The sequence below is a fragment of the Ovis aries genome, chromosome 7 (assembly GCF_016772045.2).
Source record: "Ovis aries strain OAR_USU_Benz2616 breed Rambouillet chromosome 7, ARS-UI_Ramb_v3.0, whole genome shotgun sequence".
Taxonomy (NCBI): Eukaryota; Metazoa; Chordata; class Mammalia; order Artiodactyla; family Bovidae; genus Ovis; species Ovis aries.
This window is the reverse complement of record NC_056060.1, coordinates 42,075,021-42,093,914: the sequence shown is the minus strand read 5'-3', so window position 1 is coordinate 42,093,914 and position 18,894 is coordinate 42,075,021. Positions and strand designations below refer to the sequence as shown.

At 40.9% G+C, this 18,894-nt stretch overlaps 1 protein-coding gene across 12 annotated transcripts in view; it reads left to right on the top strand.

The window, feature by feature from the left end:
- The window catches only part of TRIM9 (tripartite motif containing 9), a 123,092-nt gene that overhangs the window by 90,779 nt on the left and 13,419 nt on the right, over positions 1–18,894 (top strand). For 9 of the 12 annotated variants that reach the window (XM_042252319.2, XM_004010522.6, XM_042252318.2 and 6 more), the window contains exons 6-7: positions 6,207–6,364; positions 7,955–8,093. In XM_042252319.2, coding sequence (XP_042108253.1) covers positions 6,207–6,364; positions 7,955–8,093 — 297 coding nt within the window. The remainder of the gene's footprint in view (positions 1–6,206; positions 6,365–7,954; positions 8,094–18,894) is intronic. The other 3 variants (XM_027971731.3, XM_042252316.2, XM_027971726.3) reach the window with 1 other exon arrangement.

The following is an 18,894-nucleotide window of genomic DNA, read 5'->3' as shown; positions in this document are numbered from 1 at the left end:
TCACGTGTTGTGCATCACAGATCACACTCCTAAAGCATTATCACTTGGCCACTTAGGGCTGTACACAAGCGTAACTGTGGACATGACTGTACACACAGCAGAGAATGCCATGCATGTGAAAGGCCAAAGTGCAGAACACTCTTATAGCAAAAACTCACCTAGAATTCAAAATTATCCAAGACAGTTACGTATGAAGTTAATACAGTAGGCCACTTGGTATGAGACTGGATTGTTCCATTTTCCTTTTCTTTTTAATACTTCATGTGAATTTACTTCTGATAAGTATCCCTCTGAGGAGTTAATTTATATGTTTATGTGTGTGTGTGTTGTGTTCACTAAATTTAATTAATTCAGTAAGAGCCCAGTCCTCCTTAAAATCTGAATAATTTTTATCTGTCACACTTTTAAAGGAGAGAAAAAGCTGAAAGGTCATGACCCAGAACTCAGTTACCTGTAGTTAAGACTTCTCTTGCTTGCCCCTTTGATGTCTGTTAGCACATACACAACCATGCCTAGTGTATTGTTGGTCTTTTTATTTTCTTAGGATATTCATAGTCAGTTTAGCAAACTGAGCTTCACAGTCAGGAAAAACATCTCAAGAAATTGCACCCTCATATCCATGTAATAATAGCCAAATTTAAGCAGCACTTGAAATGGTGTTAATCTGACCATTGTAAGACCAACAATATGTTGGTTTTAATATATAATTTCTAGTTGTGCTAAGTGGATTAGTAGAAAGTTTAATATTTTCAAAGTTACTTGAAATAGGCATTTAAGTCTGTGACGCAAACTTACAACTAAAATATCTGTCTACTTCCTGACTCAAAATTTGAGAATCTCTCAGATTTTGAAATTTTATCTCAGATGCCTTTTTTTTTAACATCAGAGAAGATAGGTCTCTTGCCCATTTTAAAATATTCTCACAGCATCTGCTACTCAACTAAAATGCATTGTCTAAAATTATTCTCTTATTAGCTAAGGATTTAACTGATCTGCTCTTTTGGATTCCATATCCCCCTCAAGCAATTGAGATCTGAGTGAAGAATGTTGGTACCCTCTTTGTTCAAACATCACAAAATGTAAGGGCCTTTTTCCAGTTGCATTTTGATTAGAAAATCATCTTACCCTCTTTCCAGACTACTGGCAGTGGTATTTGATCTCTCAGGCTTTTCTTTTGTAGACAACAACCAATTAAACTTTGTTTTCTGTTTTTATTATAGAGTAATAGAAACATTTTTTTTCCTTAATCCTAAATTGCTATTTTCAACTTTTACCTGGTCATGGGAAGGAAATTTTCATATCTTTTTTGCCAGTCTATCAAGGGCTCTGTTGCTTGGCTCAGGATAGATTCCAGATACATACTCTCTCCCAGAAAAATATTATTACCCCAGAATTTTTAAGGACACAAAGTATCCCAAGGTTCATGAGTTAGCGCTGAAAGAAAACGCCAGATGTCAGGGTGTTCATTCTGACCCTGGGTGATACATTGACCTGACAGTCCATCAAGCCTTTTTAACACATAGACCAACAGATATCAATCTCTTGAGTGCCTCTACTCACCTAAGGACACATTTATCTCCATTAACTCATGTTGAATGTTAAAAAGCCCTGAATATGCACCGAGGTCATGGGCAAGGACAATGTGATCTAAACAGATTCTCCTATAGATCACGGAAAAAGAAGACCCAGGGGTTTGGCAGAGATAGGGATGAGCATACATGGGGTGGTGGTTTAGTCGCCAAGTTGTGCCCAACTCTTGCAACCCCATGGACTGTGGCCTACTAGGCTCCTCTGTCCATGGGATTTCCCAGGCAGGAATGCTGGAATGGGTAGCCATTCCCTTCTCCAGGGCATCTTCCCAACTCAGGGATCGAAACTGCATCTCCTGAATTGCAGGCAGATTCTTTGCCACTGAACCACCAGGGAAGCCCCCACATGTGGGAAGTTGCATGAAATCTGTTCATGCTCTGGGGGCCTGGAATTCATGTCCTCAGAGCCTTGTGTGCAAGTTTATCCTCAGCAAAGTACTGATGCCAGCTTTCCAGAAACAGCCCATTCTTGTGCTGAAGTCTAAACTTTCCTCAGATGCTATTTGTATTGTTCAACCATCATAAAAAGGAATGACAGTCCACAAAGGAACCTTCGGAGATGATGACAGTAAAGCTGCTCTCCCAGCCACTACAGCTCTGAAGGTGAACTATTATCATCTATACCAGCAATTCTTGAGAAGCTTTATCGTTCACATTATAGGGACTGAGAAGAAACACTGCTCTTGGAATTAGGCCTGCACTCTCCCTCTAATTCACTATTCCTGAGCCCCAGACTGGAGAGGCAGTGATGTAAACATCCAGCCCATGGAGCCAACCTGCTGGGCGTCAAAACCCCACTCTGCCACTGCCTCACCCTGAATCCTTCCTGTGTTTCAGTTCCCTTGTCTACAAATAGAGATCATCACAGTACCTACCTTGTGGGCTGGTGTTGAAAGTTAAATGCATGGACGCATAAGCTCCTCCCCACAGCCTGGCCCTCGGCAGTGTTTCCACCTCGCACATGTTCTCGCGGCTCCGCACAGCTCCCTGTTGCCCCTTGTCCTCACCACACTCTTGTTATCCCGCACAGAGGAATTCGTGATGGTGTGAGGGCTGTCAGTCTGAAGGGTTAGAGAGAAAAGTAAGTAAATATGAAAATCATGAGAGATCATTTGCACTAGAATGACCTTAAAAAGGTAAGACTTTTGAAAACCTTGGTATGAACAGGCCACAGTGGCAGAATTTAATTTTGAGATGAGGCTCCTCCAGACCCCAAGGAAGTCAGTAAGAACAGCTACCATTCTGTGTCTAAGCGAATTTTTAGCCGGAAACTTGATTTCACAGGCTAGGAGGATACTGGGTACTAGAATTCTCATCAGATCAGGGGAAACTAGTTATTTAGGAAAAATAAAGATGTCCAGGAATGATCATGAATGTGTTAAGACAGTTATGGTAGCTCCAGTTATAGGAATTTCAATAAAACAAAACCTTTTCTTTCAGAGTTCAGCCCAGCAACTGTAATGCTATCCATTTCCAAAGCATAAGATAAATCAATTTGAAAATACTCTGGATTCTTGTAAACCATTTATTTTATACCTAATAAATTGAAGAGGGGTAACAAAGATATAAAACCCAGTATAAAATCTCTTGTTCTGAAATGCCAGCCTTAGTCTTTGTTAACAAGACTGTAATTTTATCACATTTCCTTTTATATGCAATGTCACTTTGGGGTAAATAAGGAAAAAGAAAAAATAATTCTCAGCACATTGAGAAATAGATTTAGACACATGCAGATGTTCCCAGGTTCCTTCCATCTCTCTCTCTTCCCTCTCTTTCTCTCTTAATTTGCTTTTTTTGTTTGTTTTGTTCATTTGTTTAAATTTGGGATAGTGTTAAGATCTGAAGATTAGAGACCAGTTAGACTTTTTTCTAGCTCCTTGTCCTTTGAAAGTGTATCGCACTGAGTACTTACAAATGAAGTTCACATGTTTTAATTACACATGACACTATATTTCAATGAATCTTTTAATTATACCTATGACTATGTGGGAAATTTGAGTTTCTTATCAGAGACATTGAAAGCATTTGTGTGATTCAAGTTGAAACCATTTTCTGGATCTTATTTGTTGATTTTAAAACTGGTGAAATGTAGACTTGCCTGAAACATGAAAAAAGGGAAAATGAAGACTGATAAGGCAGATAATGAAATAAAGAAAGTCCAAGGAGTTGTTATTTTATGGAAGGCCCTTAGCAATACCAACAGTTAAGAGCAAGTATTTCCCAGGGAGACTGACTGCCTATCTCTAGAAGCCCTTTGAAGAACAATTTGCTTAAATTTATCAGATTTTGTTGTTGTTACTGTTCAGTCGCAAAGTCGTGTCTGACTCTTCATGACCCCATGGACTGCAGCATACCAGGCTTCCCTGTCCCTCACCATCCCCTGGCATTTGCCCAAGTTCATGTCCATTGAATCAGTGATGCCATCTAACCATCTCATCCTCTCTCACCCTCTTCTGCCTTCGATTTTTCCCAGGATCAGGTCTTTTCCACTGAGTCAGCTCTTCACATCAGGTGGCCAAAGTACGGGAGCTTTAGCTTCAGCATCAGCCCTTCTAAAGGGTATTCAGGGTCAGATTTTACTCCACTGTTAATATGTTAAGAGGTATTCTTTTACTATAGAAAAAATTTAAATGACAAAGTAAGTTTCTAACTGAAATAGTGACCTTAAATTAACCTCCAGTTAAGTAACAGGTTTCTGTGATATGCTTAGTCACTCAGTCATGTCCGATTCTTTGAGACCCATGGCCTGTAGCCCACCAGGCTCCTCTGTCCATGGGGATTCTCTAGGCAAGAATACCAGAGTAGGTTGCCATGCCCTCCTCCAGGGGAACAGGTTCCTAGATGATATCTATTATGTATAGAATCATTCAAAGGAGTTCTGTCTTCTGCCACCTCTTCCAGTCAGTCCTGTAGTCTATTTAGTGAATGAAAGTGAAAGTGTTAATCAGTCGTGTCCGACTCTTTTTGACAGCATAATTGTAGCCTGCCAGGCTCCTCTGTCCATGGAATTCTTCAGGCAAGAATACTGGAGTGGGTAGCAATTCCCTTCTCCAGGGGATCTCCCCAACTCAGGGATTGAACCTGGGTGTCCTGCATTGCAGGCAGATTCTCTACCATCTGAGCCACCAGGGAAGCCTAAAGCAGTGCATTTCCTCCAAATCTAGATGTTCTGGGACCTCTGAGGCTGCAAAGCCATTGTTCTCTGATAAGATTCCATTTGAAACTCAAAACAGGATTTCCTTTCATAAACTGATGACCTCCAATTCACCAGTCATAATTTTGATTTAATTGTTTGATGTGTTAACTTGGACATGGTTTTCTTGTAATGTATCAGCCTTCTTAAGTATAATAGACCTGCTTCACCTTTACATCTCTTATATTCTAGTCCCTTCTTTTATTTTCTAGGTTATCCACCATAAAACCTTTTTCTAAGCCACTGTTAAAGTAACTCTCTTCTTAGTTGGGGTGACTGGCAAGGAACAGACTTAATTTAGGGCATGACAGTCTGAGTTCAGTTTTGGTATAGCATACCAGGTATTCCACAATTAACATTTGTTCATCTGAATGTCCCTGGACGTGGTCCAAACCATTCTTTCCCATGTTAAAAGTGCTACAAAAATAAAACCATGTTTTAGTGCTGAAAACAATTTTTAAGCAGTTAGTGAAAACACTGCTCCCAGATTCATCAACGGAGTTCATACCTTAGGAACTAGGATTATTCATTCCCTGATATTTGTATGTCTGTATGATTGAAGGTGCTCTTAATCTGCAGGTTTCATACAAGACTCAGCACAGAAGGGGGAGGGGGGTATTGAGACTAGTAACACTGTGACAGGTTTTCACAAGGTCAGGAGGACACTCTGACCCTCCCTGCTAGCCCCCATCTGTTCCCATAGTATTCTCCGGCTCACAGTTGACTGCTAAACACCAACACAAAAACACACTTGGGCTAGTGCCATTTTCAAGGCATAGCTACCTGGAAAGAATGCTGTCAAATTCCTCAGAAGTTTAAAAACTGAGAAATCACTTTTGTATCCCTTGGTACCAAATTTTCAAAAATCCACAGCTATAGCTACTTATGTGCACAAAATCTTAAGTGGAATCACTAATAAAAAATGAAAGAAATTTAGACACCTACGTAGTGGTTTCAGAGTTGTTTCTCGGCATAGGCAGTCCCCATTTTATTAAATGCAGTTTAAGTTTCAGAATAACTTTACGATACATGTATCAACCATGTTATAGATGAACTATAAAGGCTTTAGTGGGCAAGATGGGAAATCCAGACACCACAGGAAACATTTCCCTGAGAGGTAAGGCCTTCCAAGCTGAAGTGGATGACCCTGAGAGGTGAGGCCTTCCAAGCTGAAGTGGATGAGAATACAGCAGTCGTCTCCTCTCTGGTTAAGGTAGGAAACGCTGCTGTGAGCTTGGAAAGGCACCAGTGAAGAAACATTGCCACGCCTGGAGGTTCTGTGAGGCAGATCCTACTCAGGTCCCCTCGCTCCCCAGGCTAGAAACTTAGTTCAGCCACTTGTTTACAAGTGGGTGTTGAGCATTCCTAGATGCTGACGTGTTGACAGCTCCACAGAAGTCAGGGTTACACTAATTTCTGTTTAGCTTCCTCTCCAGTCCCAGCGACTCCCATCCTGCAGCTGGAGGACTGCTGCACCCACAACAACAGCGCCACGCTGTCTTGGAAACAGCCGCCTCTGTCCACGGTGCCCGCGGAAGGATACATTCTGGAGCTGGATGACGGCAACGGCGGTCAGTTCCGGGTAAGTGGAGAACCTGATGGTTGACGGTTTAATCGCAAAGTCAGACTCTTTGCCACCCCGGGGACTGAAGCCCACCAGGCTCCTCTGTCCATGGCATTTTCCAGGCAAGAATACTGGAGTGGGTTGCCAAACCTACTTCTTAACCAAACTGGTGACGACCACAGAGGACCCAACTCAGAGCCTCAGACCCAACCCAGCAGGGCCTGCACACCCTTCATCTGAGGCCTTCATCCTTGTCCCATCGAAGAAGGATGAAGGAGTCCCGGAATAGAAATTGCCCCTCCCTTCTGAAGAGAAAGTACCTGCAGTCCTGCAAGCTCTGAAGTCAGGCTGCTTGCCTTCCAGCCCCGACCGCGCCCCTAAAGCTGTGGGACTGTGCCCATTTCTCACCTCTTTGAGCCTTCAGGTCCTCATTTGTAAAAAGGAGATGATAATGATAACATGTGCCTCATGCATTGATGTTAAGAGCCACTTGAATCATTCATATAAAATTCTTAGCATACTGAAGCCCCAGCCGCCAGTCTTCCTTGCATTCCCCCTAAGGAGCTGTCAATTTGAGGCTGTGCTTGGGGCTCAAACTATCTTTACTCATTACATCAGCATAATGTTGCAACATGTACAGCTAAAGAGGGAGGTAAATACCTAACCTATGCTAACGATGCATTATGCTGGTATTTATTTTAAACTTTTGAAATATCACTCTTCCTCCCTTCCCTGTTTCCTCCCTCTTCCCTCTGTACTATGAGGAAAAATCTGAAAAGTCATGATTTCCCTTCCTGCACTTTGAAACTCTTTTGCTTTGAATGTCATCTTTGTGCCAGTTCCTGAAGCTATCAGTGGATTATAAACATACCGGAGAGACCACATTCATGTTTCCAAACCTGTTTTTTAAATATAAATCATACTGGTGAATAAAGAGCTCAGTAGGTATAATATACTGAATATATTATATCATATTATATATAATATATTATGCCAGCTTAATAAGGATAGTGCTATCTGTGGTGGTGGTGGTTTAGTCGCTCAGTCTTGTCTGACTCCTGTGACCCCAAATACCTGGTTTTAATCTTTGAAGCCCTATTTGCTAATAACTAGCATTCAGTGAGCTGACAGACCCATGCTAAATACAAGGCACTACGCTAGTCAGTTTGCACATATGACCTTATATAATCTACACACCAACCTCATAAGATAGGTATTTTTGTCCCAGTTTTACAGAGAAGGAAACTGAAGCTAAAAGAGGTCAGTTCAGAGCCCAGTATTTCACAGGATGAGTCAGATCAGGCGGACCCCAAAGCACCTTCTCTTATCCATCCTGCAACACTTGCCTCCTGAATAACTTAGAACAAAGTATTGTATTAGTCGCTAAGTCATGTCTGACTCTTTGTGACCCCATGGACTGTGGCCTGTTAGGCTCCTCTGTCCATGGAATTCTCCAGGCAAGAGTACTGAAGTGGGTTGCCATTTCCTTCTCCAGGGGATCTTCCCAGCCCCAGGATCAAACCCAGGTCTCCTGCGCTGCAGGCAGATTCTTTACTGTCTGAGCCAAGTTTAGAGTTAAATGGTGGCCCGATCTTTTCTGACCCACAGGAAGTATATGTTGGAAAGGAGACCATGTGCACGGTGGATGGTCTTCACTTCAACAGCACATACAATGCTCGCATCAAGGCCTTCAACAAAACAGGAGTCAGCCAGTACAGCAAGACGCTGGTCCTGCAGACGTCCGAGGGTAAGGCCCTTCAGCAGTATCCCTCAGAGCGAGAACTGCGAGGCATCTAGAATGGCTGGCAAGCCCGGAGGTAACCCCACCACTGCCCACATTCACAAGTGTTTCCATGACTTGCCCTGCATTCTGGCACAGAGCCGCTGTTTCTCTCCTGCATTTAGAGAGCTCATGGTGTGTGGACGGGATCAGACCAAAGTGTCCACAGCAGCAGCTCCAAAGGCCTGGGCCGGCGGCTTCCTTTGATAACACTCTAAATAAGCTACAGCGGAAGAAGCTGACAAGTGAAGGCCTGAATGTGCCGCGGTGTGTGAGGCGAATGTTACTTAGGCTCTAGGGCAGGCTCCCATTCTCCACGACACAAGTCACTGGCCAGTTTTGCCCAGAGGATTCTAAACTGCTTTGTAGCACTTGCTCGTGTCTGAGGGTGGGGCCAAGGTCTTTTCCAGCTGTGGATTTATCCAATTGAATGTGTTTCCAAGGGGTATGGGGCCCAGGGCTGTGCCAAGAGGGCCTGTTGGCCACTCCTGGTTAACCTTCATGCACCAGGACCAGGCTCCCTGTGGGCACCAGACAGGAGGAGACCAGCACCCCGGCATTACCTGGCCATTCTCACCTCTGCCAGTCCCTCTAGGCTTGGTTAGCCTGCCTGGGCCCTCTGCACAGGTCCATCTCTAGAAAACTTTTGCTTCTTGGCTATACTGTAAATATCTTGGTCATCAGAGGCAAGCCACCCATCTCAGGAGAGGGGCTTGGATTTGATGGCCAGGTATAACCTCTGAGCCACTTCACATTTTCACTCTAAAAGCAATCATTATACATGAAATTCAACCTATGGTGAGGAATTTGTGGTCGGTGCCAAAGCATTTTCCGACCTTCTGGGTGTCATTTTAATCACAGGAGCCACCCCCGTCCCATGGCATTCTCCATAACTTCCCTCTGCAGAGCTAATTCTGTTGATTTTGTTCACATTCAAAATGTTAGCTGAAAGAATTGTGGTGGCGTTTTCTCCCACTTCCCACAAACCTCAGCATGTGCCGGTCACCCTCTAAAATGGTTCACATGGTTAAAAACAAGCACAACTTAAATCCCACGGCAAGGTTGCAAGGCCCCTAGCTGTGAAAACCACACTTAGGGAGCACTTGTGTGTCTGAGTGATGCTACTCAAAGAGAAGAATTCAATGAAAGGGACAAACCCACGTGACCTACCCTGACTCGGGTTATAGGGATGTGGTAGCTAAGCCTCCTCTGGGACCCTCATTTTGGCAGCTTCTCTCTGGGAGGAGAATTACCAGCTTGAGAGCAATTGCCTTCCCAAAGCTAAGTGCTAAAGCCCTCCAGGAGCCTTCCTAGGTGCCATGCAGAAGGGCCTCACGGGGGATGGCCTGGTTTCCCATGTGTGTATACAACAGTTTGATTAAAGAGTGAAGTGCATGCCATCAGAGCAGGCAGACAATTTGTAGCAATGTTGTTAATCTTTGTTCACCAGACCTAAGGGAAAACTATTTCTATTCATAATGCATCATGGAAATCATACTATTCTGCTAAAATCAGTTACAACATAGCAGCCTGAGCACTTACATCTCTCTTTTCATCCTGCAGGAGGATGTAGTTTCTAAGTTTCGATTAATGTTCATAAGATTATGGTGTCTAATAAATTACAGGATTGGAACTGCGATCCTTGGTACCACAGTCACAGAACTGGGGGTCATTTTCTAAAAGAAACTAACGGAACAAGTCCTCTTCCAACAAAGAAACTGTACTGTAGAAATTAATTTCCTCCATGAATTTTATATATTGTGTACAAATATAAGGTATGTATCTAAATACAAAGAACACCCTATCATCGTGTAGATGTCAGTATTCTCTGTTACTGCACAGAAGTGATTTTCTCATGATGAAATAAAGTTCACACACATACTTTCTCCATAACTTTGGTTTGTTCTATTTGTTTCTCCCTCATTCTAATTCATTACAACAGTAAGACAAGATTTAGAAAGCAAGAAATAACATAGCAAATAGCTTGTTAAAAAAGAGAGAGAGAGAGATTTGTTCAATCTGTAACCATTGAGAAAAATATAGACCTAAAGAATTATACCTCATTTTTGTTTTTTAGAAATCAATGAGAAAATGCTGTTAACAGAGTTTTGATAACATTAAATGAATTTATACTTTATTAACCTCATTTCCTACCATTCCTGAAAAGGTTCACTTTTGAGGTTTTTTTCTTTGCTGCTCTTGTGGGTGGGATGGTTGGTTTGCTTTCTACTTTAACAAAATCTTTTATGTTCTTTTTGGCAAGAATTAACCCCTTTCCAAGGTTCAAAATAAAAAGTCTGTATCACAGAAGGGTACAGTTGCATATGTGATAGCAAGTCTAACTTGTATTTTCATGCATTTAGTCCAAGGTTGAAATCACTTGTCACTTTACCCTTTGAACTATCACAAAACCTTCTGCTGACCTAAAGGTAAAACGTTATGTGGGGGAGAGCAAAGGTCCACATTGTTCGTTGTGAATTCTTACCTTTTTTTTTTTTTTCAAAAGCAAATATATTTGTCTATTTGTTGGGCATTATTTGATAAGTGTCTGCTGTATGCTATGATATGGGTATACAAGGTTGAGCAGAGGTCACCCCAGATGTCACGGAGTTCACAGTCTAGGAAGAGAGACAGGCCTTAAATAGACACACAAATATTGCATATTTACAAGTTGTGATAAACACTGTGAGAAAAGGAAAAGGGACCATAAGGAAGACATGATTTGTATAAGGGAATCAGGAAAACAATAAGAATGTGTTACCAAAAGAGATAAGGAAAGGAAAACACATTATTACATGAATTCAAGTCTAGTTAGTTCCCTAAAAGCAAAGCTCTTGGGAATGGACTTAAAACTGCCATGAGAATAAGGCCAGCTGCAGATCTAAACCAAAGTATCCTGACTGAAGAAGAAGCTTAACTGTAGGCAGTTAAGAATTTTAATGAAATTTTAAAATAAGGCCCATAGCCTGGTTTTATATATATATTTCTAAATGATTCATTTAATATCTGTGATGGCTGTGGGACAGTCTCTGAAACCATCTGCAAAAGAGTATTTATTTAAAATATTATATAACAAGGCTCTGTTAATAAAGTCCTCAGGCTTATTCTGTGTCTTGAAGTCTATTCTCCTGCCAAAAAAAATTTAGACATGGGTGAGAATAGGACAGAAAATTTTTGTTTATTTCCCCCTACTTTTCTCCTACCTATCTAAACAGACTGTGTACTTTTTTTCCCCTTTGTTTCAAATCTGGAGAAAAAAATAAAGATAGACCAAAGATAATATTCCTAGCACTCAAATAATTCACTAATACTATTATCTGGCTGGTAAAAGATCTTTCCCTGACTCCCCTCAGCTCTCAGAGCTAGGGAGCGACTTCATGCAGCCTTCTCAGCAGAAAAGAAGCTGCAGCTCACCAATCCTTCAGGAAATTAAAGCACAGAGAGTTGCACCTTCTGTGCAAAAAATACAAACCTTTGCATAAAAAGATCATGCTCCTTGGACACATTCTAAGAATTACTAAAGAATATGAACATTTTAAAGACTCTTGATCTATGTTTGCAAATTGCTTCCAGATTTTACACAAGAAAGGTATGAGCTATTCCATTTTTAATATCACCTTAATTCTAGTATTTAGAGTTTAATTTCAACTAACAAGCAGCTTCTTCTAAAAGTAAAAACGTTTCTAAGAGAAAGTTTTTAATTCATATTTTCATAGAAAATATGATTGTCTTACATCTAATAGTGGCATGAAATACAACATCCTGAAGGGAAAATGAGTATGATATAAAGGGAAGGAAAGACTTCTCAGAGAGAGAGAGAGAAATCTAAACAGAAGGAATAACTGTATGCAAGGCAGAGACTTCAAAATATGCCTTGAGCTGACTTTGCAAAAGAATCCTCATTCTCTCAAAAACATTAACTGAGCAGCTGATTTCATGATCACAGGTATGCATAGCATGGCCCTGCCCTAGAGTTTATGGGCTCTATTCTTCCTCCTCCCTGAATCTCATGGCACCTGGCTCAGGGTGGCAAAAATCTACGGTACCCCCCATCTCTCCAGAACCAAGATATCCACCCTACAACATGGGTAGTCATCTTAGAATCAAGATATAAGCAACAATGACCTATGATTGGTAAACAAACAAAAAAAAGATACAGAAGCTTTTGTGATGTTCTCACAGCAGAGCCCTTGGTGTCCCTTGGCTCTCGCTTACTCTTAGTTTACCCACAATTCCATTGAGCTCATTGACTCATTTGCAAAGAGTGCAACAGATTGGAGGCATCACGTTAGAGGAGAGAAGAAGAATTTGGTATAAAAGTGAATCGAGGCTATTGGCAACCTTGACCAAAGAGAGGAACTGGAAAAACTGAAAAATCCAAAAAATCAAAAGCGAATGTTCTTGGTGCATATTCTCAGATTAAGAAAGTCAGTAAGTACGAATGTATTTTAGAATGATTTCCACATTATACATTTAAAAGTCAGTATATATTCTGGAACTCTTGGTAACAGGGTATTCAAGTATATCTCACAAGGCTTTATGGAATGTAAGTACTTCCCTCTCCCCTCACCAAATACTATGATAATAAGCCCTACTTCATTTTGTGTAGAGCTTCTAAGAACTTTCTTCATTATCCTTTAAAAGATTCTGTAAAAATGACAGCAATATGAAAGTCAGCAAATATTTTTAGGATACTGAAATTCAGTGAAGAATTGTATAAACGCAGTCCGTTTTCTGTAAGGGCCTAAGGAAAACATAAAGATTCTTTTCTGTTTATTCTAAGACCACTATATAGACTTTGTACCTCTGTACCCATCACTAGTGTCTAAACCTCTCTTCTGTTCTCTTGCTGTAGCATTCCAGATTTACCCTATGTTTGAGTTTCTCATTGCTGCTTTAACAAATTACAACAAGGTTAGTAGCTTAAAACAACACAAATTTTTCACCTTACAATTCTAGAGGTCAGAATCTTAAATGGGTTTCACTGGGCTAGAAGTGAAGCATCAGCAGGACTGCATTCCTTGGAAGTGGTTCTAGGGAAGAATCTGTTCTGTTCTTTTTCCGGCTTCTAGAGACCACCTATATTCCTTGACTCATTCTTCTTCCTCCATCTTCAAAGCCAGCAGCATAGCATCTTCCAATCTCTTTCTGACTCTGATCCTCCTGTTTTCCTTTTACAAGGGATCCTTGTGATTAAATCCCTTGGGCCCACCTTGCTTGTCCAGGATAATCTCCCATCTCAAGATCCTTAATTTATTCACATCTGTAAAGTTCCCTTTGCCATATCAGGTGACATAGTCACAGATTCTGGGGATTATGACATGGACATTTTTTTTGGCAGGTCATTATTCTACCTACCACACTCTGGGAGGAAAATATTATTGTTGTTATTCCCACTCTACATATGGCAAAATGGAGCCCAGGAGAGGATAAATGATGTGTCAGGCCCAAGCCTTTCAGCTCCAATGCCCAGTGCAGTACATTTTGATGCTGACATTAGAACAGTGCTATTTGCACTCAACCAAAAGGAGGGAAAGAGAGAAAACTATCCTAAGTCTATTTGCTAAATGTCTGAAAACAGCTTGTGGAAGCAGTACTGTGTAGCTGCTTCACGTATTCATCCAGAAACCCCAGGCAGCAATAGGACTTTCAACACTTTCAAAGAGTCACATTAGAGTTTTGTTCTAAAGAATAATATTCCTACTTTAAGAAAGAGATGTGGGAATGGCTGTCATTCCTTAACACACGCACATACATACACCTGCCCAGGCTGAGGTTCTTCCCAGCGTGGACGTTTTTCAGCTGGCAGTGGCCAGTTGCTGCCTGGGAAGGAAAAGGATGTCAGAGCTGCATCTCTGAGGTCCTGGAAGGACCCCACCAAGTGAGATCTGGAACTGGGAGCCCTGCTCAGGTCGAAACCAAAGAGCTACTTATTCACAGAAGCTCTCAGCCCTCCAGATCTTGACTGTGAGGCCAAGTGGGAAGAATAATCAGTGATCATGAGAGAATCAGGCTCTAGATAAGGCTGTAAATTCCAGCACTGCCCACACACAGGAGCTCAGAGCACAGAGGAAATGTGCTCTCAAGAATCCTCTTTCTTGAACATCCACAGGAGCCACCTGCCCAACACTTTCCAGGATTGTTTTATCTAATGACAACTAAAGGGTTGGGATTCTTAAAATGATATCTTAGAAATTGCTTTCTAAAAAAGGGACATAGAAGAGGTTATTCATAAAGATTAAAATGCCCTTTTCTCCCCCATTAGACTCTCAGCATCACAGTTCCCTTTCAAGTGTGATAGCGCCTTCTCCCACACATCATAGGAAATAACCCAGAGAATAGTCAGTGATGCAGGCAGAATGTAGGCAGAACATAGGCCCAGCCTGACCCCAGATGCCTTTGTTCACAATCTCTTTGCAGATACTTTATAGTAATCAGGGGCCAGGGTAGCTACTGTACTCTTAAACCTTGCTGCACTAAGATATCCCCCACCCATCCCACAGGAGAAGATGTAACCTTTTGGGAGAAAAAGAACGTCATCTGCTCTCAGCCTACCCATCCCATGTGGCCAGAATCCCAAAGGGTAGAGTGATGTGTTTGCCTTTCAATCTGTATCCACCACAGTCCCAGAACTACTCTATATATAGATAAGAAAGATTCATCCTCAGTATAATGCAGGGTTTGGAGAATGATAATTAGATCAGCTGCACAAAGCTGGGTCACCCCTGAGACCACCAATACATGCCCCATGGCCTATAGCATCAACCTTACATTTTATACATTTCCAAGGCACAAAAGAGAGCAATGACCTTACCACCCCCAAAATTGTATCCACCAGGAATTGATCTGCCTGTGTCCTTATCCAATCACATCACAGCTGGTAGTGTGACTTAAATGAGTTCCTTAATCTTTCTGGACTTCAGGGTTTTGTTTTTGTTTGGGGGGCGCAGAGGGTTGTTTGTCTCTAACACTTTAAACTTAGAACAGAATTGTAAACTTAGAATTGTAAATTCTTTACAATTAATACACCCTGGTTTTCTTCAAAATTACTGCTGAAAGCTGTTAATTATTTCAGCAAATGCTATAAACAAGTGTAGCCACCTCTTGTATCCTTCAGGGTGGTTCTTACAGACTGCCTGTGATACTGAAAATTCAACACTAATAGGAATAGTTAATAAAGGATCAAATAAAGAACAGTATACGGTCCACTGGAGATATTTCCTGTCTGCCTGTGCTTTACTCTCTCTGACTCTGAGCATCAGCCCACCATCTCCCCCCAAAATTGTGTTTACTTAGAAGAATATGCATTTCCAGGACAAATTCTTCAAGGTAGGTAAATCATACCTGAACAAATTTGGGTAGATTTTACAAAATCCAAAGTGAGAGGCATAATGATAGCTTTCAAAGCCCAGAGAAAAAAGAGATTTTGTTCCTTTTAATTTTGACAACATGTATGACATCCCAGGGAATTAACTGATTTTTCATAGGACTGAATTGGATCCAAACCTTATTTTTGCTTCTGGGGAATGCACTTTCTATCTGACCCTCTGGAGAGCAGTTTAGTCCTTTGGAATCTTTTGCACCCAATCTTTTGTATTAACAGTTTCCTTATAAATAATGCCCTGATGTTCTAAATTGGAATGGAGGACTTGGTGACAGAGTGTACAACTGTCCCAGGGTGGAAAGAGGGTGTTTCATTCCTTCTTTTAAAAGGAGATTTTCAAAACAGATTTGTTTCTCACTTCTCAACTGCAATTAATGCCACACTTAAGAAAGATTAAAATACCACCTTTCATTGTAAATTATGTACCAGTGGGACATAATTGTGACTTGGGGTACTTATTAGATCATTTAAGGAAACGTCACCTTCTTCATTCATTTCTTAGTCTCTTTAAATTCCTCCCAAAAAAGCAAATTATTTTACAGCTTATTTATAATTGAACTGGAACTCATCTTTAATGCTGCTTGTGCAACTCGTAGTGACATATTTTGCCTTATTTTGCTCTGAAATACAACCATTTTGTTGAACTAGTATCCAAAGGCTGCTTAAGTTATGAAGCTTTTCATACCAGACAGGACGATAACTAAGAATTCTACACAAGCATAAAGGAAGCTGGGTTAATGTACCTGTCAATTTGCTTTTCCTCTTTGAATTCCAAAATTAAGACGTCAAAGACTACACACTTCCAAAGAGTCTACAACATTCGTAGAAATCTCTAGTGCACTGTACATGTTGAAATCAGTTGAGAAATTCTGTCTTCAAAAGTGTAAAAATCAATAGTATAAGACAGATTTTCTCTAAGTGTTTCCCATTTAGTTACTCAGTTCTAATACAGTGTCTGCTAATGAAAAAATAAATATTCAGTAAGTCAAAAAGAGATACACCACTTAAATATCCTTTTTTTGCCTCAAGCCCAAAAGTCAGTAAATAATTAGTTTGATCCCCAGTCAATCTTTGCTTTGATAATTCTTGATTGTTTCTTTCAAGCAGAGGCCCCCAACTCCAGAATCAGCCAGTTCCAGGTGGAAAGGGAAAGCAGTCCAGGCAAAGACCAGAGGAAAATGACGCTCACTGACCAAGTTGAGGGAAAGTGTGTCCTGACACATACCCATTATAAGCACTCTCCCTCTGGGAGAGGGACTGTTCCCTCTCCCAGAGTTACTGATATGCCCAAAATTGCTACACCAGTATTCAGCTGGCATTCTTTTGCTCTTTTGGCTAAACTGCTTTTGCTTACTAAAGCTCTTCAGCAGACAGGATCACTACATGTGATAAAACATAAGAAATTTAAAATATTTAAGGAGCTATTTGTCTTTCTGTAGTGACCAATGTGTTAAAAATTAATAATGATTATCCTGAATATCAGCTATGACCTAAACCATAGCTTCATATCACGTATTCTGAAAAAGACACTGACCCAATTCCTCTTTGTCACGACTAGTAGAATATTAATGGCTGAAAAGTCTTCTCCAGGTCTCAGTAGTTGTGCTTTGAGGGAAGGGAAAGAAGTCGGTTTACATGCTTTCTGCATCCCAGGGTATAAAACAGAATACACACCATAGCTGTGTGTATGCTCAGTGTGAGTGGTATGATTTGGCTAAACATGGGTGTAGCATTACTGTTCCCAATATTGTCTTATTGTCTTTGGTTCATGTCTTTGAACATGTCCAGAGGGGCATGATAAGGAGAGTAAAGATTTGAGATCCATACCTTAGACGAAAAATTGGAAATAACTCTATTTATCCCAGAAAAGTGATTATTTTTAAAGGGAACTGTGACTGCTCTTGAATATGGCCTCAGATAGTAATGCTACACTTGAGAAGTAGGGCTCCCAAAGTGGTATATCCAGAACAATGTAAGCAATAACTACAACAGGAGGGGGCTGCCCAGAGGCCATGAGATCCCTAACCTAGACGATTTCAAGGGGAAGCTTATTATTGCTGCTCAGCTGACATCAAGATAAGTGTCTTCCCTCTAAGACTCCTGCACCCTAAGGTATTATCAAGTGGTTTAGATGACCTATAGGCAACTGACCTGACATTTGCACCCTGTGCCGAGGGAGAAAGGCACAAAGCATCTTGCTGGGATCAAGTGCTCTCTCGCTCGCTCGCTCGCTCTCTCTCTCTCTCTCTCTCTCTCTCTCTCTCTCTCTCTCTCGTGCTTCATTTGGACAGTTTTCATGAAGCAGTAGGACATTTTTTTAAAAACTTCTTAGAGAAAATGGGGTAGGAGTACAAGGTAAGAGCCCAGCTGGTAGGGAATGGGAGACCACAGGTAAGAAAAACTCAGAGCAGAGATGGAATGATTGGGTAACATGGATATTAAGTAAGCTTGCCTGAATAGAGAACATGGCTCAAGACTAAGAGGACTCAAGGAAAACTGGGTCATCAATAATGGTTCACATCAAAGGATAGAAAAACTAACCATTTTAGTGTTCAGTTACTAACCCCGTGAATAACCATAGCTGCCCTCAGCCCCCATCCTGCAGAGTGGTCCCATCACCAACTCTAGGTGCTTCTTCCTGGTGCTGAGAATAGAAGAGGTGAGTATGATGGGGTTGGATTTGCTCCCTGAGTCTGGATATAGTACACGTCTCTTCACTGGTTTTCAGATGATTACTCGGGGGTTCAGTATACTCCAGAATTCATTTCATTATATATGTCCTTTTCCTTAATTATTGGAGCAACAAGTATTTTAAATATAATGAGTTAATTGTTATCACCTGGTGAAAAATACATTTCTAAGAAATTTCTTGTTAAAAATATTTTACTGAGATAAATACAGTTGTAAATTCTCCCCGTAAAAGATGCCCATATTAGTTTGTGGTGTTGTGCAATTGTCTTTCAACTTTTTCTATTAAACTAAAAGACTAATTCTCCTTTGAGATAATTATAAATTATTTCTTAATAAGAAATGGTCACACATGCTGATTTATTCCAACCATATGAAGTTTAGGTAGAAGAAAATTGGAATGTATTGTTGGGAACACAATGCCTCAGCTCCATAAATAGCAGTTCCTTTTCTCTGAAAACCTTGTTTGTACTTTCCTTATTAAAGAAAAGAAAAGCTAAAAACAAGTAGCCTGAAAAGCTAATTTTAATGTTATAAGTTCAAAAATGAAAATGAGGCTAGGTTGGCAGTATTAAACTGAAACCTGCCAGTGCCCTGCTCTGAGCTTCTCAAATAGGATCCCGTCTACACGCATATGCTACATTGAGCATGCATGGAACAGCATTTTGATAGAATAAGGAAGGATATGTTCAGTAC